The sequence below is a fragment of the Amphiprion ocellaris genome, chromosome 13 (assembly GCF_022539595.1).
Source record: "Amphiprion ocellaris isolate individual 3 ecotype Okinawa chromosome 13, ASM2253959v1, whole genome shotgun sequence".
NCBI classification, from domain to species: Eukaryota; Metazoa; Chordata; class Actinopteri; family Pomacentridae; genus Amphiprion; species Amphiprion ocellaris.
Genome location: NC_072778.1, coordinates 31,898,596 through 31,926,474, shown reverse-complemented (window position 1 = coordinate 31,926,474; position 27,879 = coordinate 31,898,596). Strand labels below are relative to the sequence as shown.

The 27,879-nt window shown below is 41.0% G+C and overlaps 2 protein-coding genes across 4 annotated transcripts; both read right to left on the bottom strand.

Moving 5' to 3' along the window:
• Window positions 1–3,958: 3,958 nt before the first annotated feature.
• On the bottom strand, window positions 3,959–10,917 carry LOC111569869 (transmembrane protein 182-like). Its single transcript, XM_023272289.3, has 5 exons — window positions 10,610–10,917; window positions 8,053–8,176; window positions 7,420–7,518; window positions 5,765–5,902; window positions 3,959–5,340 (listed from the first exon to the last, which is right to left on the bottom strand). Exons 1-5 carry the CDS (start codon window positions 10,781–10,783, stop codon window positions 5,120–5,122), a joined length of 756 nt encoding a protein of 251 aa, XP_023128057.2. The 5' UTR covers window positions 10,784–10,917; the 3' UTR covers window positions 3,959–5,119.
• A 278-nt stretch (window positions 10,918–11,195) lies between these two features.
• On the bottom strand, window positions 11,196–23,758 carry LOC111569861 (sodium/hydrogen exchanger 2-like). 3 transcript variants are annotated; one of them, XM_023272280.3, is made up of 13 exons: window positions 23,439–23,758; window positions 20,997–21,219; window positions 20,446–20,686; window positions 18,613–18,863; window positions 18,299–18,516; window positions 17,748–17,944; window positions 17,565–17,654; window positions 15,131–15,201; window positions 14,848–14,982; window positions 14,075–14,171; window positions 13,805–13,918; window positions 13,202–13,265; window positions 11,196–11,630 (listed from the first exon to the last, which is right to left on the bottom strand). In XM_023272280.3, exons 1-13 carry the CDS (start codon window positions 23,683–23,685, stop codon window positions 11,455–11,457), a joined length of 2,124 nt encoding a protein of 707 aa, XP_023128048.1. In that variant the 5' UTR covers window positions 23,686–23,758; the 3' UTR covers window positions 11,196–11,454. The 3 variants fall into 3 exon arrangements, with proteins under 3 accessions (XP_023128048.1, XP_035804955.1, XP_054872870.1); XM_035949062.2 differs by having other exon boundaries at window positions 13,805–13,915; XM_055016895.1 differs by lacking the exon at window positions 13,202–13,265 and having other exon boundaries at window positions 11,472–11,630.
• Between the last annotated feature and the right edge of the window lie 4,121 nt (window positions 23,759–27,879).

The window sequence follows — 27,879 nt, the reverse complement described above, 5'->3', positions numbered from 1 at the left end:
AAGGAGTGGACCATTTGCACAAACATCTGGGGAACTCGGTGATGGCATCATACATCAGTCAACAGTATCCACTACTCTCAATGGTAGTTGTCTCAAAGTTGGGATTAGTTTAGCTCAGGAGCTAACCACTTCATTGGTATTCCCTGATTTTTGATTGCCACATTACTGCTAGTCTTGTCTGGTAAGTAGAAAAACTTTACACGAAGAATCTGCAGTCATCCGCTTTAGTTCTTAATGCTTAGTATAAGGAATAAATTCAAGCATTCAACTCACTCATACACCCTAGCCATTTTCTTAAATATAGCCAATTAAAGAAGCAAATCTTTGAACTATACAATGTTTTCTGTTATTCTAAACAGTACTCGAGCAGCAGCACCTCTTCACTCTGTGGTGAGAGCCAATAAACTGAAAAACAAAACAGTGCCTTGTACCTCTCTCCCTGCCAAATGTAAAGACAAGCTGTTTCCCTTCATATTTATTTTTCTTGCACTCGACATTGCATTCCACCTTGAATTTTTGCTGCCTTTTCTCTTTTTATCTGCAGCATATGTTAGTAACATTCGAGAAAAACATGATATTCTGAAGGCCGAACACGGTGGGCGACATGCAGGAATCTCTCAGAAGACATCGTGTCCTTCACTAATAAGTCGACGATTGTATCAGGCCTGGCTGTGTAGCTGTTGTATACATTGCAGCCATTCACACTCAGACACACACACACTCACTGTGTTCACTGTCTCCCTCCTGCTATCATCATCATGTGTGTGTAAGTGATCCTGTCTTTGTGAGGTTAATTGAAGGCAGGAGCTCTGACTGTCTGAGACATAATCTGTCTGCATGAACAGTGTGTGTGCGTGTGCGTGTGCGTGTGTGTGTGTGTGTGTGTGTGTGTGTGTGTGTGTGTGTGTGTGTGTGTGTGTGTGTGTGTGTGTGTGTGTGTGTGTGGTTGTGTTTGAGGGGAGGGATGTCTTTAATATGACCACGCTAGTTTTTTTTCTTGCAAATAAAACAGAAAAAGAAACACACAGCAACTCTTCTTTATCCCTCCACCTGCTCCCTCTCTACCTCAAACTATAACCCCCAGTCCAGATAAGCCATGTGTGTGTGTGTGTGTGTGTGTGTGTGTGTGTGTGTGTGTGTGTGTGTGTGTGTGTGTGTCGGGTGGATGAGGGGGTGTGCAGCTCTGTTCCTGGGGATTTGGCGGTTTACAAAAGAAACAAAAAAAAGAAAAAGAAGAAGCAAGAGTGATGCCATAAGGCTTGCTTTTCTCTCATATCAGCTCTTATCAGGGCAGTCATTTTTGACAGCAGAAAAAGCCTTTATCTGGAAGAAACTGTGTCCGTCTGGCCCTGCGTGTGAACACACACACTCACCAACACACACGTATAAAGATCCACGCTCGGGGCCACGCCGAGCAGGTAATCGGCTCACTAGTGGAGTCAGAAAGGAAGGAAAGAGCTCTCACCAAGTGTATCCCCCTCTTTGACTGGATTAGAGCCCACCAGTATTCAGTCCAGGTGCTCCGGAGGACGGAGGGGTGAGGGGGTCCACCTAGGGTTAATTTTCCCTACAGTGTGAGACCACATCCTGCTGTTTGCCGTCTGACAGATCACATATGCAGCAGCCTCGGCAAATACTTGGGAAAATTAGCGCTGAATAACGCTGCCATGCATGAAAATATATCCACACATACATACGATACACACTCATTACCTCTGTTCATATGCTCTTTTGGTCCCTTGGGTGTTTCGGGGGTTAATTTCCAAACCATTTATTACTTTATTATCATGTCATGTCTTTATTCGCATCATATGCATATGCATAATATTAACTGTAACTATATAATAACACCATAATTGCTGCCACTTTAAGATTATTCCTTCTTTAAATGAAGTGATAGCATTTCCCCATTGTTGTGGATGACAGGGGAGGAGACTTAAGAGTTAATTAACTATAATTAGGAAGAGCCACAGTCAGTGAACAAGCCAGGGTTCTGTGTCAATATGCCACTCAGTAATTGCTTCCTTTCCCTTCCTTCCCTTCACTTTTCCTCTGCTTTCCACCGAGCGCTCCTTCATATTTCTTCCTGGTGTCCATCCAAGCATGGGAAGTTTGGCTTTTCTGAAGAGGAGAGCTGGAGAGACCTCTGCTGGATGATGGCGGAAATCTTAACAACCTCCATGAGTCAAGTGAACATGACCTCAGCTGTTTATCCAAGCTGTGGATCATCACTGTAATAGTTTGCTGGATGGTTTTCATGTCAAATAGATGTCAGTTTCTCTTGTTTTACCCCAAAACAAAGCAGTCAGAAACAACTTTAGACATAAACAGTACTGTAAAAAGGTTTTTAAGTGAAGATGCTTTAAAAAATAATGCCATAAATATATTTATTTCTTCATAAATTAGCTCCACCTGCTTGCACCCAGCTTTTAAAGGTACTTTACCAGGACATGGTCCCATATTTTCAGAGGATTTAGGTTGTTTCTGTGTCTTCTGTGTCTTCATTCATTCGCAGATAGATTCCATGATGTGTACATCAGGGTTTTTGGACAATCTGTTGCAGGACTCCTCTCACTACAGGCTATTGATTATGACTTTTAGAGTGTGGTTATGGTTGCTCTCATGCTGCAAAACAAATTGAAACCAGTCAGATGCCTCCATGACGGCATTACATGTTGGATAAGAATCTCAACTTTGACTACTGATGAAATTTTCTGCAAGATTCTCTGGAAACATCAGCTTGTTGTACTCGTTAGCTTCTCTTATAGATATTCTAAAAATATAAAGCCTCTCTGTAAATATCATCCCCAGCAGAAAAGGCATAAAATGACAGTAAAAGTTGGGAGCTTTTGGTTTCTGTCAAACCATGACACTTCATTCATACTGTTGACTCCATGTGTCTTGGCTCATTCTCAACTGTTGGCTTCTTGCCCCACTAGAGGTGACGCCTGAGGATGGTGATAATCAGAGCTGTCAGTTTATTTCATCCAAAGGAAGACTTCTTAGCGAATGCTTGCCAGATTTCTATGAAATTTGCTGCCAGTCATGGCCCCACATTGTGTCTCCTAATGGTTTTGGTGAGCCTCCTGACTTTTCCACCTACAGGCGAGTACTCCAATCAGCCACAACATTAAAGACCCCCTCCAGTGAAAATCAAGTTTGCAGCTTGTTAGCATGTCCATATGGTGTTTTTGATACACTGGAAGACACATCATAAGTAAAAGGTTGCCATGAATGAGCATTTCCACCTTGAAAATGAAGTCTCAGAAATGCAGATTCAGAATTCCAGAGTTTCATATGTGGATGGCACGTGTTAAAGTAACATCTAAATCAGTGCCATGCTCAAGGTTTTCCAGTAGAACTTTGCATTGTAACAAGATGATCAGTGTCATTGATTTCAGCTGTCAGTAGCTTTAATGTTGAGGCTGATCCGTGTATACTTTGGTATATAAAATATCTCTGAAGATAACAGCAGTTTTTCTCGACATTGATGCTCTTGCAGACATAAACTCTCGATTGTGTTGACACCAATGATTTTTCACATACTGAAGTGAATGAGGAAATTAAACATAAGCTGATAAAAAGCACTGCTGTTGCCCTAAACAACGCACAAACCGTCTTCCACACCGTGAATGCAACAATCCTAAGCAGTGCATTACCAGGAACACTAGTGACAGCCGCACTGCTGGCCTTCATATTTACCACCTCTAGCAAACCAGTGACATTGCATCATAGGCTTCTTCTTCTTCTGTTTGTTTTTCATCTGTCAGACTGTCATTACGCTTCCTCAGATCAGGAAAGCTGCGCTGTCTTGTGGTTGAAACGTTCTCAGAATCAAACTGAGCTCAGCTGTTGAGGGTTTCTGCTCAAAAGGCTCAGAAGTTTGGCTGTTATGTCACAAAGTCAAGAAAAATCTGTTTTATTTATATAGAGCAGAATCACAAATTTGTCTCAGGAGTCACAATCTTTTAAGGTTTATTTAAATTTAAACATGAATTACCAGCGACGAATGCTGGTGCGGGCAATGACACACAATATACTTTATAACAAATATACATGAAATACACAAAAATAATCATGTGAAACACCACAAAATTAGACAGAATCCTCAGAATCACAAGCAGCCCAGATGAACTCCAGCATTTGATGACCGTGGTTCTATATGAAAGTTTTATACTGAGCAATATGTGCCATAAAAACACAGTATATTTCAAAAATCAGCATTTTCTTGATCACAGCATGTGCGTGTGTGTGTGCACAGACGTGTGTCTTCAATCGGTGGGTTCTTTGAAGCGAACATACCCCCCTCCACCACTCAGATGAAAGCGGATATGTGCGATTGAGAGTCCACCCGCTTGTTTCCACCCGTTCAGAGCGCTGACAAAAAAAGGGGGCTGATCTAATATTGTCGCAGTTCTGATACAATCACAAGTCTGCATTTCCCCCTTTTTTGTGATAGCACAAAGAAAAATGAAGGATTTCCATAAAAGAGTGTAGGTGATTTAGTGTGTTTATGTGTGTCTTTATCTTAAGTTGCAAAGATTTCTGTCAATCTTTGAATTTAAAGTTTCTTTAAGGTGAAATAAAGAACACAGACAGAAGAAGGACAAACAAATGAAGCACTGGAGATTGAATGAGGGAGTGAAATGTGACTGGGGGTGAAGGAGGCAGGTGGCTGGCCTGCTGTACGCCACCCAAACCCACAAACAGCTGTTCATTTCTCAAAGCCCCCTTGTGCCCCCTCCACACGCATCAATTCTCTCCCTTACATCCACCCCCATCCTCCATCCAAGCCTTCATTTCTGTCTCCAGTCCATCCAGCCATTCCTGCCTCCCACCTCAACACACTTTGATCTTGTGCCAAAACCAGGACAGGAGACACAGCTGGTTCACTATGGACTCATCATTTGCAGCATCAATAAGAACGGCCATGACTTTTTGTGATGATATATGAGTAAATAGGGTTTTTTTTTAATGGGAATTAAGCAAAGTAAGTGATAGAAAATGCTGTAATATTGTCTCTCCAGCCGGTATTTACATCCCACAAGTGTGCTGCTGAGTCCCAGTGCAGGACATAAAAAGGTCAGTCCTCTCCTCTCCTACTGGACAGATGGCTGGTTCACTTGCTGGCTCGCAGCGCTCGGCCCACCAGCATGAAGACCAGACCAGAGATGAGCTCCAGAGGCACTCCGGCCGCCGCCACCATGAACGACAGGCCGTACAGCACCGAAACCTGTGCATTCGGACACGCTTCCCCTCTCTCCTGCAGGATGTAGCGCTTCACATCCACCACCTCCATCCACAGAACGTAGAGCAGGATCATGAAGAGGAACAAACAGGCTGCAGGGTGACACACAGAGAGAAGACATGGGAGATAGAAGCTATCAGCGCTGTGAGTAGCTGCAGAGGAATGCAGCTCCTCCTCATCCCTACTGTTACCACGGTAGCAGTGTTTACACCTGCTGTTGTTATAGCGATGGTGCTGCAGAGTGACATCTGCTGCTCTGTGTGTCGGGTCTGTCATGTGACAGGTATGAGCAGCTGACAGCAGCAAAGGCCACAACATGTGTTTGTGTCTGTGCATTCACCTTTTCCCCTGGTGGTGTATTTCACACTGCTATAAACTCCACACACACACGCACACAGACACACACACACACACACACACACACACACACACACACACACACACACACACACACACACACACACACACACAGACACGCGCACACACACACATACAGACGGTTGGTCTATATTTTACCAGCAGCGATGAGGAAGGCCCCGCCCAGCTTGTACAGTTTGTGACTGATGAATGGGACACCGCAGACCAAGAGGAAGCCTCCAGTCAGAGCTGAGACCAGGCCGAGGATTATCAGCACGGTCCAGAAACCCCGAAACACTGCAAGAAACACAAGCATCGCAGTCGAACTATTTACTGTGTGTCTGTAGAATAGAAAGTGCAGGGGATTTAGCTGACTTTGAGGCCACTAGAGGAAAATTCTCAGGTTTTTGTTAATGAAAAACATGTGCAGTGTTGTTTGACAATTAAATTAATAGTGTGCCATTATGGGAAGTATGTTTTCAAATTTTTTTTGTTTGAGACCACTCTCACACTGTATGGAATCTAAATGTGAAGCTATAGGCAGCACGCTGTTATTTTAGTTTGTTTAGGCTAGTAACAGGGTGAAAGTAGGAAAGCACTCAGAGAGCGCAGTACTCCACCAAGGCTGCTCAGTTGTTGTATTACTTCCTACAGCTGAAATCTTGAAAAAAAATCATGGCAGAAATCACGATAACATAGAATGTGGCCATTTAATATAGATGTACCTACAAACAAAATGACCTTGCACTGAGCACAGATGTGTGTTATGCATGTGTATGTAATGTACAGATACCAAATCGCCTGACCTAAATATGTAGCAGGAATTGATGTGACTCAGAAACGCTCCCACAATTTAATCAATTGTTCCTTGTATGATTTCCAATGGATAAGTCCCGATAAGTCCACAGCAGTCGAGTTGTAGTAGCATCGCAATCATGTGATCGTCAGCAGGTAGCAGACGTAGTGTTCACATGTAGTCATAGTTACAGTGACGCCGTGCCGCTATCTAGCAATGATACAGAAATCTGTAGCCCTTCACTGGGCAAGTGATCATATTTGGTAACTTCTGCATACATTAAATATGGCGTTGCTCCTGCCTCTCAGTTTGGTCGAGAAGCATGTGGTTTTCACCCAGCCAATCAGCGAAGATCACGCTACGTTACAGTACACTTCATCATGGCATCTGACCAATCAGCAGAGACCTGGAACATATCAAACTTTCTCTTATCTCCAAAAATGGAAGAAGATGGACTTGTGGCTCAGTCCTCTTCCATACTTGTGGTCGAAACGTCAAAACTAACCATGGCTAGTTGACAAAACTCACACATTTTATGTTTGAGTAGTTGTGCTAAGTGATGATATATATATATTTTTCTTGGAATGTTGTGGGTTTTTGTTTTTGTTTTTTTTTTACCACTAACGGGCAATTAATCATATATGGTAACTTCATTGACCTGGAATTTGAATAATAATTTCAATAAAAAAGACAATGATTGGCTGATCTCCACCACACAATCAAGACACACGGTAATTGCAAGTCCATTTATGTGAGAAAATGAAAGATAAAAATATACAAATAATTAATAATAACACAGGTAACTTAAAGACAATATAGGTACTATGAAGAGTTATATTGTGAGCCTGTTTCACATTTGTAATGTCTTAGCCTTAGCCATACAAACTGTCACTTTTATTCAATATTGTAAAGAGGTAAACTGTAAATTGTGCGTGTGTTTATGCATGCAAACTATTAATTGTGAACATGATTGCATAAATATGTGTGTGCGTACAGTGGATGTTTGTGACTGAATTACCTGCAGTAGCATCATAATTTGGATGAGGAACTTGTCCAAGTGCAACAGGCAGCGGGAAGAGGTAACCATGGATACACACCTTGGACTCTGGCTGGTTTGCTGCAGGTAAAAAAAAGAAAGAAAAACAAAATAAAACTCTGAAATAACCTTCAAAATCTGAAATGATAATGTGATTGTAACAAAAAAGGTTGTGACAAGACAAGACATTGCAGAGCACACTACATAGTTTTTTATGCACTGGTCAGTTTTGAGATTTTGGGTCATTTTGTTTCCAAATTGGTGGAAAGAAAACACCCATTAATGCAAATTGGTGGATATTTTTATGGGCTAGTAACTTCTTTGCATATTAAAACATACATTTCAGCAAACAGGAAATACAAAAAATAACTCTTATTGTAAATAATCAGCTACAAATGTTTCATGGTGATATCTAAAAGCCAAAAACACACAAAAAACCAACACGTTATGCTTGCTTTACTTTATATTTCTTGTCATATGTCCAGATTATGGGCATTTTTCTTTCCTATAACTGTAAGCAGACCAAACTGCTGAGCATCAGACATGCAACAACACTGGACAAAACCCAACAAAAGCACCGTGCCGCCTGAGCAGAAGAACGTTTCGCCCACATACTGAAGAGAGTGGCCAGGACTGCATGTGCTGTGGGCTCCACCTGAAACACACAGCGCCAGAAAAATCCCTCGTGGTGCAGCGTGAGGGATGGCGGCGAAACAGTGACTGCCTCCACTAACTGGATCTAAAACAGAAATAGAGACAGATTGACATCTCACAGATAGATGCTTAAATACCTAAAGATGGATGAACCTTATTTGCTGTCAGCTTTGTCAACACATGTCTGTTTTGAGCTACTCTGCACTGATTCTGCACTCCGGCGGTGCCAAAGCATCAAACGTGGTTCTGATTATGGGCCTGCTGGTTTGTGAGGTTTTCCAGGGGAACTTATGAAACACGCACGAGCGCTGCTCTCTGCTTGCTTGTCAGAAATATGATTGATGGTGCTGAATAACACAACAACTTTAATCATCCTCTTTTATTGAAAATGAAAGACTTTGTTGAGCTGTGATGTTATGGAGGAGTTCACTGGGGGATTAGCTTTTATAAATATATCCCTTACTTTGCACTTTGTGAACTTTCTCACAAATGCTGCATGGGAGAATAAACTGGAAAATTAAAGGAGCACTCCACTGATTCTACATATGAAGATCAGTTGACTTGTGTTGAGTCCTGCTCAGCCTGTGGAAACAGTTCTATGAGGAGCTTTATCAAGTCGAACCCTGGTGATGTCCTTGGGGAGGGCTAGCGTTGCATTACGCTTTTCAAAAGTTTATTTTGCTCCTGAGAGTGAAATAGTCAAGCAATTATATGGAATGCACTTTATAAATCTTTAGTAGCGATAGCCAGGTGGCTATAGGGAGGACAGCTTGGTTCAGACTGAAATATCTGAACAACTGGACGGGTTATTATGAAATGTCAGCCTTGTGCTTCGTGCTAATCAGCCAAAGTTAGCCTGTTAACACAATAAAGTAAGATAGCTTACATGCTAATCATACCTGCTATGTTCTCATTGCTGCTGCCTTAGCATGCTGAGTTTGGCATTTAGCTCAAAGCACTGCTGTGTTAAGCTTTACAGAGCGACTAGCGTGACGGCAGACGCTGTCTTGTTAACAGAGAAACTGTGATACAAACTGAGGATTCTCTAACAGGGAGAGTCGGAGCGTAAAGGTCAATGAGCCAGGCAAGAAGTCAGGATGCCTCGACCTCTGCTGCCTCCTCTGACTCCCAGAACTTGATCAGAATCAGCTTCATTCAGAATCAGAAATCAGTTGCTCCTGTTCAGAGTCTTAGAAATTTAAGTAGTATAAAAGCATATAAATACAAGTAGAAAAATATGTCCTAAAAATATAAACAGAAGTAGAAAAGGTATAAGCCAGAAAAGTGCATTATTCTAAGAAAAATAAGAAAAGCACTTAGAGAGTGCAGTACTGCGCCAAGGTTGCTCAGTTGTATAATTTCCTATGGATAAGTCCTGATAAGTGCGCAGTGGTCGATTTGTAGTCGGATCAAAGTCATGTGATCATCAGCAGGCAGCTGACGTAGTGTTCGCTTGTTGTCATAGTTACAGTGACGCTATCTCGCAATGATACGGAAATCCTTAACAAATCCATGGATCCAGACTATAAGCCGCATCACTGCCGAAATCTAATCACTTGGCCCTTGTGTCCTTTCTGATCTTCCCTGAAAAATTCATCCAAATCCACTGGTCAGTTTTTGAGTAATGTTGCGCACAGACGGAAAGACAGAATAACAGAAGGGCAAACGTACGCCAATCATCACATAACTCAATTGCGTTCCTTGGCAGAGTAACAAAAATGTAAATATAGTGTAATAACTAGTAATGGAGTTATATTTGTGTTGTTGTACAGAGAATTAGTTATTGTAGTTATTGCACATTACTGAGCGTTAACTCAAGAAGTGAAAATTAATTAGAAACATGGTGGGTCTAATAGTCAAGTATGTGCACAGATACAAGGAATTTCACTTCTTTTTTTCTTCACAGTACTTGCACAAGAACCACATGTGCATTTAAACAAAAGAAAATATAATTAGCGTTTAATTGTTATGTGTAAAAATTTATGCAAAAGAGCATGTTCAAAGTGAACCAAAGCTTATTTGCTAATGCGCAATTTTGTTCATCTGATGATACAGGAATACACGCAGTTATTAACAATAAATACAGGATTATTGACGCTTAATATACAGGAGGTAAGTGGTATTTAATGTACAATATATATAGTGGTTCAGGGTTAGGGATTCAACAAGAGTCGCTCCTGTCATTTCACTGACTTAATTGTTCATCAGAGTGATATAGAAACTGTTGTGTCTGATTGTTTTGGTGTTCAGTAAGTAATTAAATACTAAATCCCTTCAGTACATCTTTAAATATCCTATAGTGGCATTGCTTGCACGCCACTCTGTGCACTGCATCTGCTCGGGTTCCACGCTGGTCTTTTTGTGGTGATGGCGTGTGATCTTCCACTGTGAAAAATCATGACTCTTATTATAAACATTTGTTGTGATGGAGGTCAGCAACCAACTCAAGCAACAAGATTAGGATTTACTGCATGTATTTGTGTTAGTGAACACAGAGAATTTGTGCAAACTGTCCTACCTCAGTCCCATTGGCATCTTTATCCCCTGCCGGTGTTGTTTGTGTCGGCCATGTATACGGTCCACAGTTGTCGTTGGCTACTAACCAGTAGTCTGTACCAAAGGCCAGCAGGAAGCACAGGGTCCCTATCACCCCAAATATCCCCCCAGCCAACGCTGCAGCTCCCACTCTCATAACTCCAGCCTTAAACCTCCTTTAATGTGTGTGCAGGTCAGTGACTCCTTACTGCTGTCCACTGCAGCCCTCTGCCCAACCCCGGTCCTACAGAAAACAGCCAGACTGTCCCAGCCACTCCCTGGCATGCTGGGAGCTGGGAGGAAAAGAAGCTACAGTAACTGAAGAGGTCACACAGGGGGACAGGAGTTATTTTAGGAAGCAGTAAGCCTGTCCTCGTCAAATTACCAGAGGGTGTGCTGTGCATTTATAAAGGAGACGAGGAGAGGCAGGGCTGGTGTGTGCCTGAGCTTATAATGTGTATCTGCATTTATGACTGCAAGGTATTTGTGAGCTAGGTGTTACTCTTTGAAAATGAATTAGACCGGAGATGCAAATGACCCTCAAACCTCCACCAGAGTTGTTCAAGAGGTGAAACATGGAAAGCTTTTATTGCAGCTGGCAAACACTCGGAGTGATAAAACCACTTAACCCATTTTACCAGTTTTAATTCAGCGATGTCCATTAAAATTGCTGAAGCCTTTTATCAACCCAGTCTTGCACCCCCACACGTCTAATACCTACAAAAATATGAGGCACTTATCACTCCAGGCAGCCATTTGAAAGATCTGAACATATTGAGTTCATTGGTTTAGCATGTTGTTTTCCTCTCTTTCTGTTTCTCACAGTCTTTATTGCTGCTTCTCATTCTCCAAAACAAAGCTGAGTTGTTTCTTCGGTGTCCTCCCTGCAGGAACTTGGTGTTGTGGAGAAACCTGGTCGTCTCCAGCAGGTCTTGGATCCGCTGGTCCAGTCTGAGCTGTGGCTGAGGAGTCCTGCAGGACGGGTCTTGGACTTATGGAGCAAACTGCCAAGACACGAGAGAGTGCATTGAGTTCAAGAGTCACCGAGTCAGAATTGTGATACCATTGCTGTTAAGGTCAAAGGTCAGGAGGGTGAGGATGAGGAAAAATCTGAAAATGCATCTCTGCACGCTTAATCTGTTTTTTTGCTGTTTTGTAGGGGAGCAGAAAGTTTGAAAGAGAGCAGAAAGAGACTACAATCATGCATGGATAAAAACATTAGATTGTTTAAAAAAAAAAAAAATAGCCGTATTTGATATTTATTGTCTATTCCCACAGCAGCGCAGGTACAAACACACAAAAAAGAAACTAATAATAAACTAATAATGCACAAGGCCTTTAGAGCTCAGTTTGGGGAAAAGCTTGAAAACATACACTGCTTAACCAAAAAAAAGTCTCCACCTGGATTTTACTAAGCAAATAAGTAAGAGCCTTCCATAATTACTGCAGCGATGAATACGTTTCAGCTGCAACAACTTATTTAACTCTAGCTGATGCAGTGAGGAGCTTCTCATTTCTTAAAAAAAACATGTTGGAAGACATATGCTGTGGTCATGGAAAGGATGTTAATCTGTCTCAGAAGGGTCAAATTATTGGAGATTTTTGAAACTACTAAAATCAGGTTAAGGACCGTCCAACACATTATTAAAACCTGAAGGATAGCGGAGAACCATCATCTTTGGGAAGAAATGTGGTCAGAACAAACTCTTAGATGATCGTAGGAAATCAACACTAGAACTCATAGCTATATTTAATAGTGAAAGTAAGAACATTTCCACACACACAATGTGAAGGGAACTCAAGGGATTGTGACTAAACTGCTGTAGCTCTGAAAAAAACACTGATCAGTGAGGATGATCAGAAAAAAAGGCTTCAGTTTGCTATGGAGCACAAAGATTGGACTCTGGAGCAATGGAAGAAGGTCATGTGGTCTGATGAGTCCAGATTTACCCTGTTCCAGAGTGATGGGGACATCAGGGTAAGAAGAGAGGCAGATGAAGTGATGCCCTCATCATGTCTAGTGTCTACCAGCCTGTGGGGGTTTGGGTTATGATCTGGGGTTGGTCAGGTTCAGCAACATTATGTTCCTAAAGAATGAGGTAAGCTGATACCTGAATATACTGAATGACCAGGTCTTTCCATCAATGGAGTTTTTCTTCCCTGATGCCATGGACATGTTCCAAGATGATGATACCAGGATTCATGGGGTCACATTGTGAATGAGTGGATCAGGGAGCATGAGATGGATTGTCCTCCACAGAGTCCAGACCTCAGCCCCACTGAGGATCTTTGGGATGTTCTGGAGAAGACTTTGTGCAGCGGTCTGACTGTCCCATTATCAATATGAGATCTTGGTAGAAAATGAATGCATCTCTGGACAGAAATAAATGCTGTGACATTGCAGAAGCTTATCGGGACAATGCCACAGCGAATGAGCGCCATACTAAAAGCTAAAGGCAGTCCAACAATATATTAGAGCGTGAGACTTTTTTTTTTTGGCTGGGCAATGTATTTTTTCATGTGTTCAACATGTGATTTTGATAAATCCTGTGAGTCTTGAATTGTTTCTCTTTACCTGTATGAGATCTGCTGAGTCCTGCTCTCACTCTGTGTGATTCACTAAACTCTCCATCCTCCATCTGTCAATGGAAATATACAGTCAAAGTCTCCGCATTCAAAACAACAAAATCCAAAAAGATAAAAATCTCTCACTCTCAGTATTTCAATTTTTGTTGTTAAAAGAGTTTTTTGGTTAATATTTTAAGCTCCAACCAGCTAACTGATGATTCTCCTTGAGGACATCGGCCTTTTTGGTACAAATAACGATCTATTGCACTTTATTTCAAATAGTGTCACAATTTAATGGCATACTCTTTTCATTTTGATTAAATCCAGCACATGCAGTAATTGTTAGTTTTGGACATCATATATACTTATTCTATTGAACTGTTTTATTGAGGATCTTTGAGACTAATCGTTTGTTTTTCAGCTGCCTGATACATTTCATGTAGTATTTGTTTCACTCAGACTGGCTGCATTAGAGTTTTAAAGTGAAACCACTCAAAATGAATTAATCTTCTTCATTAACTAGTCATTTCCATTTGGTTCAAGAAGAATAAGTGTCTCAGAAAAAAAGCAGCTGAGTTACTAATGTGTACTTGTGGTTTGTGTGCCGTACCTGTGGCCAGTGTGTGCGTCTCTCTCCCAGACTCTGGTGTCTGTGAAGGGGTTTCCTTGTTCTGTCCGTGGTGGCGTCCTGGTGCAGGGTGTGTCTGCTGTAGGCTGGTGTCTGCTGGAGGCCCAACACAGATGTGAACCCACAAATATCCAACCAAATTATGCATAATGTGCAAGTTTGACCTTAATAAAAAACAAATACAGGTTCAAAAGCAGGCAGTTAGGTGGAGTCAGGAATACCAAAAAAGCATATGCAAAGTTTTGAATTTACCTTGTTATTGAAGTTTTGAAGGTTTCTGGAGAGGATACGTCTGATGCTGTCCATCTCCTCTGGCAGGAGAAGACGGCTGTGGGAGCGAGGATCCACTCTGAAAGCAAAATTTGAATATTTACAACTATTTAGCCAAAGTGTGAAGAGAAGCCTGAATTATGGATTAGTTTTTAAAGGCAAACCAGGGGACTAAGTGGGGCTATTCTACCTACACTACTGTTCAAAAGTTTGGGGACAATGGGGGCAATTTCATGTTTCCCATGAAAACTCACACTTTTATTCATGTGCTAACATAACTGCACAAGGGTTTTCTAATCATCAATGAGCCTTTCAACACCATTAACTAACACAATGTAGCATTAGAACACAGGAGTGATGGTTGCTGGAAATGTCCCTCTGTACCTCTATGGAGATATTCCATTAAAAACCAGCTGTTTCCAGCTAGAATAGTCATTTACCACATTAACAATGTCAAGTTTGTATTTATGTTTAATTTAATGTTTTCTTCCTTTTTTTTTTTTTTTTTTAGAAAAGATGCTTTCCTTCCAAAAAAATAAGGGCATTTCATTTTTATATGGCACCAAACACTTTCAAACAAATATTTTCAGACATATTTCAGTGACACCAACTTGAGTTGAACCACGCTTTTTTTTTTTTTTTAAAGATCTGAATCAGCCCAGGTAACCATGATGGGCATGAACCTTTTTTAGGAACCTTTTGAACCCCCTCAAGGAAGATTCTTGAGTGGGTAAAGTATAAATCTGTTTTCTCACAGTGGCGGAGCCTCCTCATCTCCTCTCTGCTCCCTCCTCTCCAGCTCCTGGTAAACTCTGAGGATGCTGGATCGAGCTTGATGATCCTCTCGGATCAGGAAACGTCGAAGGTACTTCTTGTTGAACTGCTCAAACCTCACACACACATACAGATGACAATTTAGCCTCCGCACTTGAGAAAATACACATGGTATTTGCTGCCTCCTAGTGGTGCTTTTGGGTCCAGAAATGTTGGGAAAACCTAAGCGAAAGGGCAAGTAGAAGTAAAATGAGAAAAACTTACTTGTCTTTCCAGTAGTGCTGCCCCCAGTAGCCAACCACATCCTCTATTCCTGCGAGCAGGTGATCTATGAGCTAAAAAAAAAAAAACAAAAAAAAACAGACAAGATATTTTATGTGTACGTTTGAATTGTTTCTGGAAGCAGTTTTCTAAAGACTTTGTGGCTGGAATTGTGGTTCTGAATGCAATATGAGCCTCTCATTATTGCATTGCAAAAGAAAAAGAAATTTAAAAATGTGTTTTACTCTTTAATTTCACTGAGGTAATTTTAAAAAGAGACAGTTATTTCAGTACACCATAATTACATTTAATCTGCCCCTCCTACTGCCTGAGGTACCTGCAGATCTCAGAGGTAAACTTCCAGTCACATCTCACAGGTGATTTATTCTATTACAGTATTTCATGGCTTTGTCAATCATTTTGTTCCTGGTGGCTTTATATCATAGTTTTCTGTAATTATATTTTAATACTATTTGATTAGGATCACATGTAAAGCACCCACTTCCACTTAAGCAGTTTTTGTCAGGGCTCCCTCCTCTGTCCCAGCTTCAGCCCCCACCTGACCTCCCTCATCCTCCCTCACCCCCTCCTTCCTCCTATTCCTCTCTCCACATTCCTGCTCTGTCCAGCTGCTGCTCATCACCAATCACTCGTCAACGGAACTCCGGGCAGCTGTGGTGCAGCACACCTGATGATCATCTCCACCATAAAAGCCGGCTGCACACTCCACACCCTGCTAGATAGTAAACTGTGCTCACGCAGTCAGTCGTCTAGCCTTGAACCTTTGCTGAGATTTTCCCATTGAAAAGCTTTACCTTAACTAACCGTGTCCACCCCCCCCCACCCCCCCACCCCCCCACCGGCCGCCGGTTCCTGGTACAGTCACCGCCCCAACCTCCCCTTTAGTTCAGTTATTCCAGTCACCAGGTTCCCCACCCCATCCAGCACTCCCCTTTGTTTTGTTAAATAAAATCCACCTTCGTTGCCTCAGTCCCTCGTCTGTGTGCTCTCTGCTGGGGTTCACCCCCACGCCGTGACAGTTTTATTAGGTGGGGAAAGGACAGACATAAATTTCTTCATGTGCTCTTCCTAATATACAATAATGTTCGAAGTCAAAAATACAATGTAAATTTCTTCCTTTCTACAAGTTTAGACTAAAATAGTGTGTCATGTGTATTACTGGGCTGCACAGTGGTGTAGTGGTTAGCACTTGTGCCTTGCAGAAGATCCCTGGTTCGCGTCCCGGCTTTCCCGGGATCTTTCTGCATGGAGTTTGCATGTTCTCCCTGTGCATGCGTGGGTTTTCTCCGGGTACTCCGGCTTCCTCCCACAGTCCAAAAATATGCTGAGGTTAATTGATTACTCTAAATTGCCCGTAGGTGTGAATGTGAGAGTGATTGTTTGTCTCTGTATGTAGCCCTGCGACAGACTGGTGACCTGTCTAGGGTGTCCCCTGCCTTCACCTGAGTCAGCTGGGATAGACTCCAGCCCCCCCCCCCCATGACCCTAGTGAGGATTAAGCATTGTATAGATAATGGATGGATGGATGTGTATTACTGACATGCAGTCAGAGCATGATCAGAACATGGTGTAAATGTGGAAATGCTGCAGAAGGAGGAGGTGAGAAGAAGAGGTGTGCATCGAGAAGGTCTGTCAGAGCTCTAAGATGTGTTTGGCTGTAATACATGTAGAATATGTCTCTATACAGCTTTGAATATCAAGATCCAGTTAAGCATTGTTTACATTTTTAGACATATAAAGTTAACACAAATGATGTGAAATTACTGAAAACAAAATTATATCAGAATCAAAAGATGGTAAACATGTTTTTAAATACTAATTCTGGATAGTAGTTGGATTAAAAGTTGCAATTTCTCTTCAAGATGATGGTCATTATCTATTTTCATTTTTGCACAATATGCAAATTATGTGTAACTTCCCTGAGATAGTGATCTTTTTTCAGATTACATTCATTCAGTAACTAATAATGTTTTAAGAAGGAAGAAGCTCATATGTTGCTTTGATGTTTGTTTCTTTATTCTTAGAGTCCCCAGAGATCGGCAGTCCTTGTGTGGCAAATATGTTCACTGCATGCATTATGTATAGAGTGTGCCTCTAAAAGTAGGAAAACTGAGATATAATATATGCTTGTTGAATAAACCCACTGTTTGTGTTTCTTTTGGTTACTTACAAATTTAATCTTGCTGTACTGATGTGATGTTTTACTCTGTGCTGCAGGAAATAATCACACTAAAATACATCCTATAAAAAACAGCTAAGCGGTGTGTTTAAATGATTAAATCCTAAAATAATTTCTATGTCTACATCCCCATCTCTCAACAGGTAAGTACTAATTTCCTCTGTAATGGTCTAGACTGTAATAATGGCTCAGTGAATTACAGACCTGCGCTCGGCTGTGATTGCTGTAATTCCTCACCCTGCTGTGGATCTCCTCGCTGACTGTAGGCAGAGCTCTCTTCTTCCTCTTCACATCCAGAAGCTCCACCAGAGGCTTTATGGTCATCCCCTGGAAACCAAGCTCAGCAAATGAAACCAAGAACATCCTCCATAAAGCCACTAAACAGTTTTCTTTGCAATTCGTGTCACATAATGTTCTCACCTGCACAAAGACGGTGAAGAGAATGACCACGATGGTGGTCGTGATGAAGAGTCTTTTCTTGGGGAAGTCGTCAATCAGGAAGACCAGGGAGAAGCAGATTGCTCCTCTCAGGCCACCGTAGGCGATGATGAACTGATCTCTGAAGGTCACAGCGTTTCTCCGGAGCTTGTTCACCACAGCAGTCAGCAGGAGAACTCCTTACAAGAAGTAAAAGTGTTCAGAAATTCTATTCATCAGTGCTGTGTATTAAGCTGTGAGGGGTGCTGCAAAGGACCACAACTTATTGACTGTGATATACAAATGAAATGTTGATATTGTGTTAGTAATACATGTGTATAATGCAAATAATCCAGCACCAATAACTATCTGGTTGACATTCTACTTTTAGGCTGTGAAAAAACACACAACAAAGAAAGTTATATTGCAATAATGCCGGAATCATGAATTCTTTGGGCCATGATAACAGTATAGTGAACATCTCATATTGTACCAGTGCACTGGTATTTTGGAATGATCCTTGGCTAAAGTGCAAGAAAGATTATTCTAGCTACCTGTAGCCCTCCAGATGAGGCACAGCAGCAGTGTGGAGCAGACAAAGGGCCAGCTCCACATGTGGACATCCTGTATGGTGGACACACCCAGGAAGATGAAGATTAAGGTCTCACTCACGCTGCTCCACATCTTCAAGAAGTACTGGATGCTGGTGTTGCTATGCTCTGATACGTTAGCCTCCACGTACTGCTTCATCGTCACAGCGCAGGTCACAATACTACAAAGAGAAGCCCAAAAACTGTGACGCAAAATCAAATCTTACCAAGTATAAAAGGTATAGTGTGGGTTTTGGATGATGCTCAGCAGCACTCACGCCATGATACCAGAGAGGTGGAGCATCTCTGAGGTCAGGTAGGACAAGTAGGAATAGAGAAAGACAAAGAGCGGGGCGATGACTTGGGCTTTGGAGGTGAACCGTGAGGTGAGAGCCGCCACCAGGCCGAAGAAGAGGCCGACACACAGGCCCCCGAGGCCCACCACCACCACCCTGCAACCCCCCAGCAACACATCCAGGCCCGACACCGACGGCAGGCGGAGGAAGGACTCAAACAGCTTGTAGAGCACCTGAGAGGAAGAAACGTGTACAGTTGTGAACAGTAGCTTACATACACTTGTAAAGACCATGCATATGATGGTATTCCTGAGTGGATTTTTTTGTGATGGAAAGATTGAAACACATACGTCTTTGCCACACAAAAAAATACAAACAAAACAACAACAACAATCATGCATTTCGGTTCTATCACAGATTTATTAAAGGCCTTCTGAAAATATTGCAAAATCTGCAGGGGCCAAAATTCACATATAACAGTATAACTGGTTAAATGTCCTTTGGCCATTTTCACTTCAACTAAAAACTTTTTGTAGATGTCGAGCTTCTGGTTGTATCTTTCACCACTGCTCGCAAAAGAATTGGTGCCGTTTAATTAAATTTGTTGACTTTCTGACACAGACTTGTTTCTCTATCATAGTCCACATGTTCGTGATTGGGTTTGGGTCAGGACTTTGGAGAGACTAGTCTAAAACCTTAGTTCTAGCTTAATTTAGAAATTTCTTTACCACTTTGTGTTTGAGGTGATTGTCTTATTGGAACAATTAAGTCCAAGATCAACCTTCTGGCCGTGATTTTAGGTTTTCCCAAAGAATGTGGAGGTACACCTCCTTGATCATTGTTCTATTTACTTTGTGGAAAGCACTAGTTCCACTGGCAGCAAAACGGCCCCAGAGCATAATACTGCCACTACCATGCTTGAGGGTAGGTTTGGTCCTCCAAACATATTTTTGGTCAGCTCAATTATGGCTCAATTTTTGATTAATTGAAACATAGAACTTTCCTTCAGAAAGACTTTTCTTTGTCTGTGTGATCAGCAGCAAACTTTAGCTGACCTTTAAGGTGCCATTTCTGGAAAAAGGATTTCCTTCTTGCATTGTAGCCTCACAGCCCATGCCCATGTCAAACACACTTGACTGTAGGAACTGACAGCTGTGCTCCAGCAGCTTCTAATTTTTTGTTGACTTGCTTTTTCTTGGTTGACTCTTGACCTTTCTGACCTCTCTCAGCAGGTGATAGCTTGTGTTTTCTGCACCTTGCACTTCATACTTACAGACACTGTTTGTGGATCTGCAGTTGCTTTGACATGGTTTCAAGTTTCTTTCTTGGCTTGTTCAAGTCAACAATGTGCCAATGTGTGGAACTCCTCAGATTTTATCTATCACTGTAGTGCTTGTCACTGAAGTCTAATGAGTATCAAACAGGCCTTTTTTTAAATTAGCTCAGAGGAGTCACCAGGTGTAGTCAATTATAATCACTGATGCAAAATTAGGAGGCCATGCCACAAAGAAAATTTGATTAACACAGCTTTCTACATCACCCAAACTGATAATTTGCTGTAGGTTGCAAGTTGCTGTATGGCTTTTTTTTTGACCCAGAAGATTTTGTCATATTTCTAGAAGACCTCTAAATAAAGAACCAAAATGCACGACAAAGACACATGGGTTGCAATGATCCCATCATAGAAAATTAAGAATAACCAGTAGAAACTCAAGACTGACATGATACACAAGTGTATCTGAACCTTTCTTCACAACTATGTTTGCATAAAATATATAATTTATTTATAGGACATAGCATCACTCCTGCCCTCACCACAGTAACAGCATCATTTAGCAGTGACTCTCCAAACACCAAAATATGCAACTGCTCATTCACATGCATCTCCTGGAAGACAGAGAGTACGGCCACCGGGTCGACGGCAGCAATTAGGGAACCGAACAGCAGGCAGTGCAGCAAAGAGACGTCTCCCAGAGAGCTCTGGGCTAGCAGGCAAACACCATACAGAGACAGGCCGATGCCCAGCACGTTCCATAAGGTTCCCAGCACTGCATACCTGGAGGTGAATACAAAACACAGCTTTACAACAGCAGGAATGAACCTCCTTTATAACTTTGAAGAGTATGTCTTTAGTACAGCTGTCACATTTTCCTTTAAAACTTCAATAATGACATGACAGACACTAGACAGCATCAGCATTTATTCAGAGTTGTGTCATATGGAGACATTTAAAGTCCTTATTCTGACTTTGACTTTAAAGCTCAGTCTATAAATCTGTGAAAAACTAGTACATACACACACACACACACACACACACACACACACACACACACACACACACAAATAAAACCTTCAAGCCTACCAACCAGAGAATGGTACCAAGGTTTTCAAAGAACAGCCTCCCTGGCAGAAAATATCCTGCATCCAAAACGATGGGTGGTAGCAGAAAGAGGAAGAAAGCGTCAGCGCTGAGAGTCGGGGGAGCAGAGTGTCGGACCCCATAGATCACCCCTCCAACCAGGAGGCCCACCATGATGAGGACGCAGCTCTCCGGGACGACTGCTGGGACTCTACCAGACCAGTGAAAACCTGCAGCAGAGAGAAAATAAAACAGCAAATAGAATACGTTGGGCATTTGGACTACAGTCATACATATCACAGCTAAACACCTCTGACCAGATGAACACTGGCACATGCAAGCCAAAAGTCACACTGACATTTGGCTTCTCATTGAATTCAATCACCGCTCCTCAAAGTGAAAGCTGATTGCCTAATCCATTCTACCAGCACATTCTTCTCCCATTTTAGACTTTGTTGTTCTTCTTTATATTAGCTTGCCTGGGTGAAAAGATTTGGCTAAAGTCTCCCATTTTGGCCTAGATTCTCTAAAGTCTGAAAACGAAGCCAAGAAGAGGCAGAGAGGTCTGGTTTGCTTTCAGACCACTTGAAATACAAAACACTGAAAGGTTATGGAAGTTGGAATTTTACAGGCAGTGACCATTTTAATGTGAGAGAAAATGAAAGTCAGAAAGTCAGAAAACTGCTACAGGTGGCATACAGCTTGTTTCAGTTCTTTTAAAATATGGAACTAGAAAAAGCACTAGAAAAAAATTGGGCTGTGAAAAAAGTTTACATGCATTTGTAAAGACCATGTATATCATGGCAGTCCTGAGTTTTAAATGACTGCTACAGCTCTTCATTTTCTATGAAGGAATCACTGAAACATGTCTTTTAAAAAAAAAAAAACAATCATGCATTTTGATTCTGTCAATGATTTATTATCGGTCCCATTTAATACATTCATCAGACTCAGCCACAAACACTACATTGGGAAATTCTAAAGAGTTTAGCATAGATCTGAAGAAGCAAATTAGCGTTAGTGTCCACAGTCAAGTGTGTTTTGAACCACCGTGAGCTGAGAGGCTGCAAGATGGAGGCCCTTCCTCTAGAAGCAGCACCATATTGCTGCTGGTGGACAAAGAAAAGACTTTCTGGATAAAAGTTCTGTGGTCAGACGAAACAAAAATTGATTATTTGGCCACAATGAACACATATGTTTGGAGGTGAGAAGGTGAGGCCTTTAACCCCCCAAAAAACGAACTACTGTCAAGCACGGTGGTGGCAGTATTATACTCTGGGGCTGTTTTGCTACCAGTGGAACTGGTGCTTTACACAAAATAAATGGCATTTAACCAGATATTGGCATTGTTGTGTGTATATTTGTGACCCAGCAGATTTTGTAATATTTCCAGATCTATAATACATTTATGAAAGAACCTAAATGCATGATTGTTGTTTGTGAAGAGAATAGAAATCTTAGAAATGCAAGAGTTATAGGGGTTATTGGAAACTCAAGACTGCCATGATATACATGGTCTTTACAAGTGTATGTAAACTTCTGGATACAGCTGTATGTATCATAGTCTTTCTGTTCAACTCACTGACATGTATGTACTGTTGATTGTCCATTCCCATAGTAGCACAGATATAAACACAGAAAGACACACAACATACAAGTCCTTAGCAACTCAGTAAAGGTTGACAAATTAAAGGAGAAATTGTATTTACTATGGAAATTTTGCCAAATTGCACCAAAAAAAAATATTGTCCACCCCACCTTTATTGCAAGAGAAAGTGAAAGCCAGAAATGCAGACAGTCACAAATGGTGTTAACAGTATGTCTCAATTCTTTAAAAATGTGGAACCAGAAAGACAAACACAGATGTGTGTATGTATAGCAATCATTCTGTTGATGTCTCTGACACGTATTCACTGTTACACTTTCCCATGGCAGCATAGATACAAGAAAACATACAAGAAAGCACAAGTCCTTAGAAGCTCAGGCTGGGGTAAACGTTAGAAAATTCATGAGGAAATTGCATCTATTCCAACATATTGTTATTAGGGATTTTTTGCCCAACGGCACTAAAAAAAATACTGTCCTGTCTACCCCAGCTTTAACACCAGAGAAAGTGAAAGACATTCCAAAAACCACTAACGCTGACATGCAGTGTGTTTCAGTTCTTCAGTTCTTTAAAAATGTGGAACAGAGTGGTTCTGTTTCATGAGAAACATTTGATTAATGGAATTTAGCACCTTTTCTTTTGGCCTTTATATTTCAAAAAACATAAACAAATGATTCAAGAGGTAATTGTTTGGGGCTAATAGGTTGAGTTATGTTATTGATGCAATGGCTGATTTAAAAAAAAAACTTTTATTAGCATTTCCAGCCTTGCATAATCACATCCAAGCGCCTGTAGCGCCAAATCCAAAGTCGGCTTCTCGTGTACGAGCAGATTGAGGCTTACCCAGCTTGGCCAGCGAGGCCAGCATGATCCACAGCACGATCTCAAAGGGAGCCTGCACATGGTGGTAGTCCACGCTGAACACCCTCAGAGCCATGGGCAGATCCACGGACGGGCCGCCATGGCTGATGTTGAAGCCCAGCGAGGGGGGCAGGTTGTGGGGCTGAGGGAGCTCATCGGGAGGGGTCAGGGCCAGACATCCCAGCAGACGGGCAGAGAGCAGCAGAGGGAGAGTCCACAGAGCAGCCATCCTGCAGCCATGCTGGGACAACAGGGACGCAGAGAATAGGACTGGGGGTTTGTGGAGACAGGGGGAGGGCGAGCAGCACACATGCACACAAAACTGTGTGAGCAGAACTCATGCAGCCACTAATGTGCACAGGAATCCCTGAGCTTGCAATGATATCCAACCAGCAGCACAAAGCTCAAGGGCTGCAGCACACAGTTATGTTCCCATCTTTTCAGGGCACATCGCACTGATTCTTTTTAACTATAATCAATACCTGCCTCACCTAAACTTGACCTAAACCTTCAACCAACTCAAAGACATCTAATGATTTACAGTGTGAAGACAAATATATCTCCCCACACACGCACACACATGGTAGATCAGCTGTAAAATTACCACTGATGGTTTAATGTTTCAGCCTTTAACAGTTCAAAGAGATTGAAATAAATAGTGACACATTTTTTTCATCTAATAACATGGGTGGAAAAAAGGCTTCTGGGATTAAATTTTCCACATTTACTCTGTGACGACAATCTTCAGTTTCTTGGAATCTGTATTCTATTGCAGCCTATTTGATTCGTAATATCCTATTTCAAACAAACAAACAAACAAGTTACTGTGGATATGGCATGTTATGATTATTGAAATTATTTAGAACAGTACATTATGTGACTATTTTCTCATGCAGCAACAAAAACACTTTAATTACAGATATCTTTCCCCTCTTGTGTCTCATTATTGAATTTAGTCTTTTGTCATATTTCTCATTTCATTTCAGTATGTTTGCAGTCTGCTGATGGCCAACATAAGGGTCGGTATTAAAATAAGTCTTCTGCTGCATAATTACTCTGAATAATGATGGGTTTAGTGAGTTTAGTTGTGCAGGTCATTTACACAGTAAACACAAAAATATGCTGCTTCTGTGAGTCTATCTCTTCTCCAAATATTTGAACAGATGGAATGTGAAAATATTTATTTTCCTTTGGTTTTAAAATCTGTTGCTGCTTTGGGAAAGTTGTTAAACGTTCAAATCCAGGCCAAGAGAACAGTTTGAGGCTAAGGTGGCTTTTTTTCTGCAATATGTTGGTGAATTATTGATTACACAATAAACAGAGACAGTGAAAGCTGATGAGTTAGCTGGAGAGACACAATGCTTTCAAACATCTACAGGGAATTGAAATTAATATAAAATATGAATGGTTTGCATTCACATAGAGCCTTTTAACCTTGGCAATACAAAGCACTTTTTAGTGTTTGTCATTCGCTCATTTACACAGATGCTCCCACATGCTAAAGCGTCCAGGGACGCTTTAGCATGTGGGGATTGAACCAACACCTCTGCAACTGATGCGTAAGAATAACGTGAAAGTTATACTGTAACCGCTTTGAAATACGACGTGCTTTCACAGGATTTTTAAAAACTTAGAACAAAACTCCTTATAATTATTTATTGATGAGTCATTTATAAGCATGACTTTGCCGTTTAAATGTCAGTTCATTATTACTTGCTTTGACTTTGTAAGTTGCTGTTTACTGGAATATTTGTTGTCTTAGAAAAGTGCTGCCGAGCATCTGGACCATTTTTCAGAAAGTCTTTGTAAAGTTTGTCTTCTTGAAAAAAGTGCTAGCTTCTTATGTGACTGAACAGATTTTGACTTTTTGGAAGTTTCTTCATCTCTTTGCAAGGACAAATACAAATAATGAGCATTGCACAGAAAATATTGACTATTTAGACATTGTGACATAATAGGAAAAGCACAGATGTATTAATAAAGGCTGCATGCTAGCTTACTGAGACACTGAGTCATTGTTATCGATATTGGTAACATCTGTGCTTTTGCTTGCTACGACAAGTCAAAATAACTCCTTGACTGAGTGCTGGAAACACTTTAAATTAACCTTCTACAGTACAGTGCATGTAGAGACCAGAACAAACTTAACAAGTTGATATTAAACCTACACCACACTTCTAACCAGAGGAATTTGAAGTTGCAACCAAAGTGTTGACTGAGGCAGAAGCACCTCCTGTGTTTCTTCAGACATGTTTAAAGTCTAGACAGTTGAGTTCAAACCAAATGTGGCATTGTCTCCAGTTCTGAAATCCTCCACAAAGTAAACATAACGTGACATTGGCCCTTTGTGGATCTTTAATCCGACTTCATGTGACAGGACAGCCGTTGAGTTCAGTGCTCCTTCCCCCAAGCATGTCATGGGATTTTAGTTGTTTTGCTTTCAAATGAAAATAAGACTTTTTGGCCCTATTTTAATGAATTTTTTACAGTCATGAACAAAAGCATCCATCGACTTGTAAAGGCCATTTATATGATGGCAGTCTTGAGTTTCCAATGAATTCTTCCAGTGAATCATTGAAACACATGCATCTTTGTCACAAAATACAATCATGCATTTTGGTTATTTCATAGATTTATTATAGACCGGAAAATGTGACAAAATCTGCGGGGTCAAAAATATACATACAGCAACTTGAATGATTAGTTTTGGTGATGTAGAAAATAGCGGTAATCAAATTTTCTTAGTGTCATGCCCTCTTAACTTCTCTTGAGTAATTACAATTGACTACAGCTGCTGAGTCCTCTGAGACACTTTAAATAGGGCCCAATCAATGCTCATCAAAGTCAGCCAAAAACATGACATGTGGGAAAGTCTGAGCAGCAGAGTAAATATCTGAAAAAGCAAATTATTGACTGAAACAAGTCAGGAAAGTCACTTGGAGCAATTTCAAAGCAGCTACAAATCCAAAATAATTTATGCAAAAAGTTGCCATGATCAGAAAGAAAACACAAACTAACATCTGCTGCTGAGTGACACTTGGTCAAGATGGTCAAGAGTCAACCTAGAATCACCAAAAAGCAGGTCTGCAATGAATTAGAAGCTGCTGGAAGACAGGTGTCAGTTTCCACAGTCAATTGTGTAATATATCGCTATGGCTGCAGCGAAAAAAGGAAACCTTAAAGCTCAACTGAAGTTTGTTGCTGATCACACCAACAAAAAAAAAAGGCCTTCTGGAGAAATGTTCTGTGGAAAAATGAAACAAAAGATGAACAATTTACCACCATGACCAGAAATATGTTTGAAGGAGAGTAGATTAGGCCTTTAACCCCAAGAACATCAAGCACGGTGGTGGCAGTATCATGCACGATGCATTAATATAGCATTTTGCTACCAGTGGAACTGGTGCTTTAGAGAAAGTAAATGAAATAATGAAGAAGGAGGGTTTCCAAAAGGTTAAATCTTGGATACATTTCGGTTTTCAAACTCAATAATGACCCCAAAACACATCAAAATGGTAAAGAAATTGATAAATTAGGCTGGAATTAAGGTTTTAGACTAGCTGCCTCAAAGTCCTGACTGAAACCCCATCAAGAACCTGTGGATTATGCTGAAGAAACCAGTCTGTATCAGAACGTCAACAAATGTAGCTTAACTGCACCAATTCTGTCAAGAGGAGCATCAACGATTAAACCAGAAGCTTATGGACGGCTAATAAAATGTCTAGTTGAGGTGGGACATTTAACCAAATATTAATATAGCTGTATGCATATTTTTGACCCAGTAGATATATTCATATTTCCAGATGGCATACATACATTTGTGAAAGAGTCAAAATACATGATTGTTTTTATGTGACAAAGACACTTGTTTCAATCATTCCATTATGGAAAATTAAGAGTTGTAGGAGTCATTGGAAACTCAAGACTGCCGTGATGTACATAACCTTCGCAAATGGATGTAAACTTCTGTTCATAACTGTGTTTTAATTGTGCATCTGCAATTTGCAGTGAAAAGGTCAAAAGGGCCTACTGATATTTCCCTGTTAAGAGTGAGACAGCTTACTCTATGCTGTTGTTATTACTGTAACATGGACTTTTGTGACTCAGTTGCCAACATGACTTCAGCTTACTTCAGTCTGAGCAGAGGTCTAATCAGCGTTAACACCTGAGATATGGCCTTTTATAGAAGTGATAGCTGGGTGTGTATAATATATAATGACTGATAATGAGATAATGATTCTGATGATTCAAACATTAGCTTGTTTGCACACTGAAAGGCTGTGAATTAATCACTGAGCTCCAGTCTGCATTTGTTCTCTGAAAATTTGCTGAGGATCACCTGATTGAGCTGCACGGTCAGGCAGAGAAAAGTCCTTTTTTTACATGATATATAATGTATAAAGTCATCAAACTGAAGTAGGTT

What these genes read in the sequence shown, in the direction of transcription:
- LOC111569869 (XM_023272289.3), bottom strand. Translation starts at nt 10,783, where the DNA reads ATGAGAGTGGGAGCTGCAGCGTTGGCTGGGGGGATATTTGGGGTGATA. An exon ending in AGTCCTGGCCACTCTCTTCA is followed by an intron (nt 7,519 to 8,052) that starts GTATGTGGGCGA and finishes TTTTACCTGCAG; the next exon opens with CAAACCAGCCAGAGTCCAAG. An exon ending in GGCCTTCCTCATCGCTGCTG is followed by an intron (nt 5,341 to 5,764) that starts GTAAAATATAGA and finishes GTCACCCTGCAG; the next exon opens with CCTGTTTGTTCCTCTTCATG.
- LOC111569861 (XM_023272280.3), bottom strand. Translation starts at nt 23,685, where the DNA reads ATGGCTGCTCTGTGGACTCTCCCTCTGCTGCTCTCTGCCCGTCTGCTG. An exon ending in AACCTTGGTACCATTCTCTG is followed by an intron (nt 20,687 to 20,996) that starts GTTGGTAGGCTT and finishes ATTCACCTCCAG; the next exon opens with GTATGCAGTGCTGGGAACCT. An exon ending in GACGCACACACTGGCCACAG is followed by an intron (nt 13,266 to 13,804) that starts GTACGGCACACA and finishes TTCCATTGACAG; the next exon opens with ATGGAGGATGGAGAGTTTAG.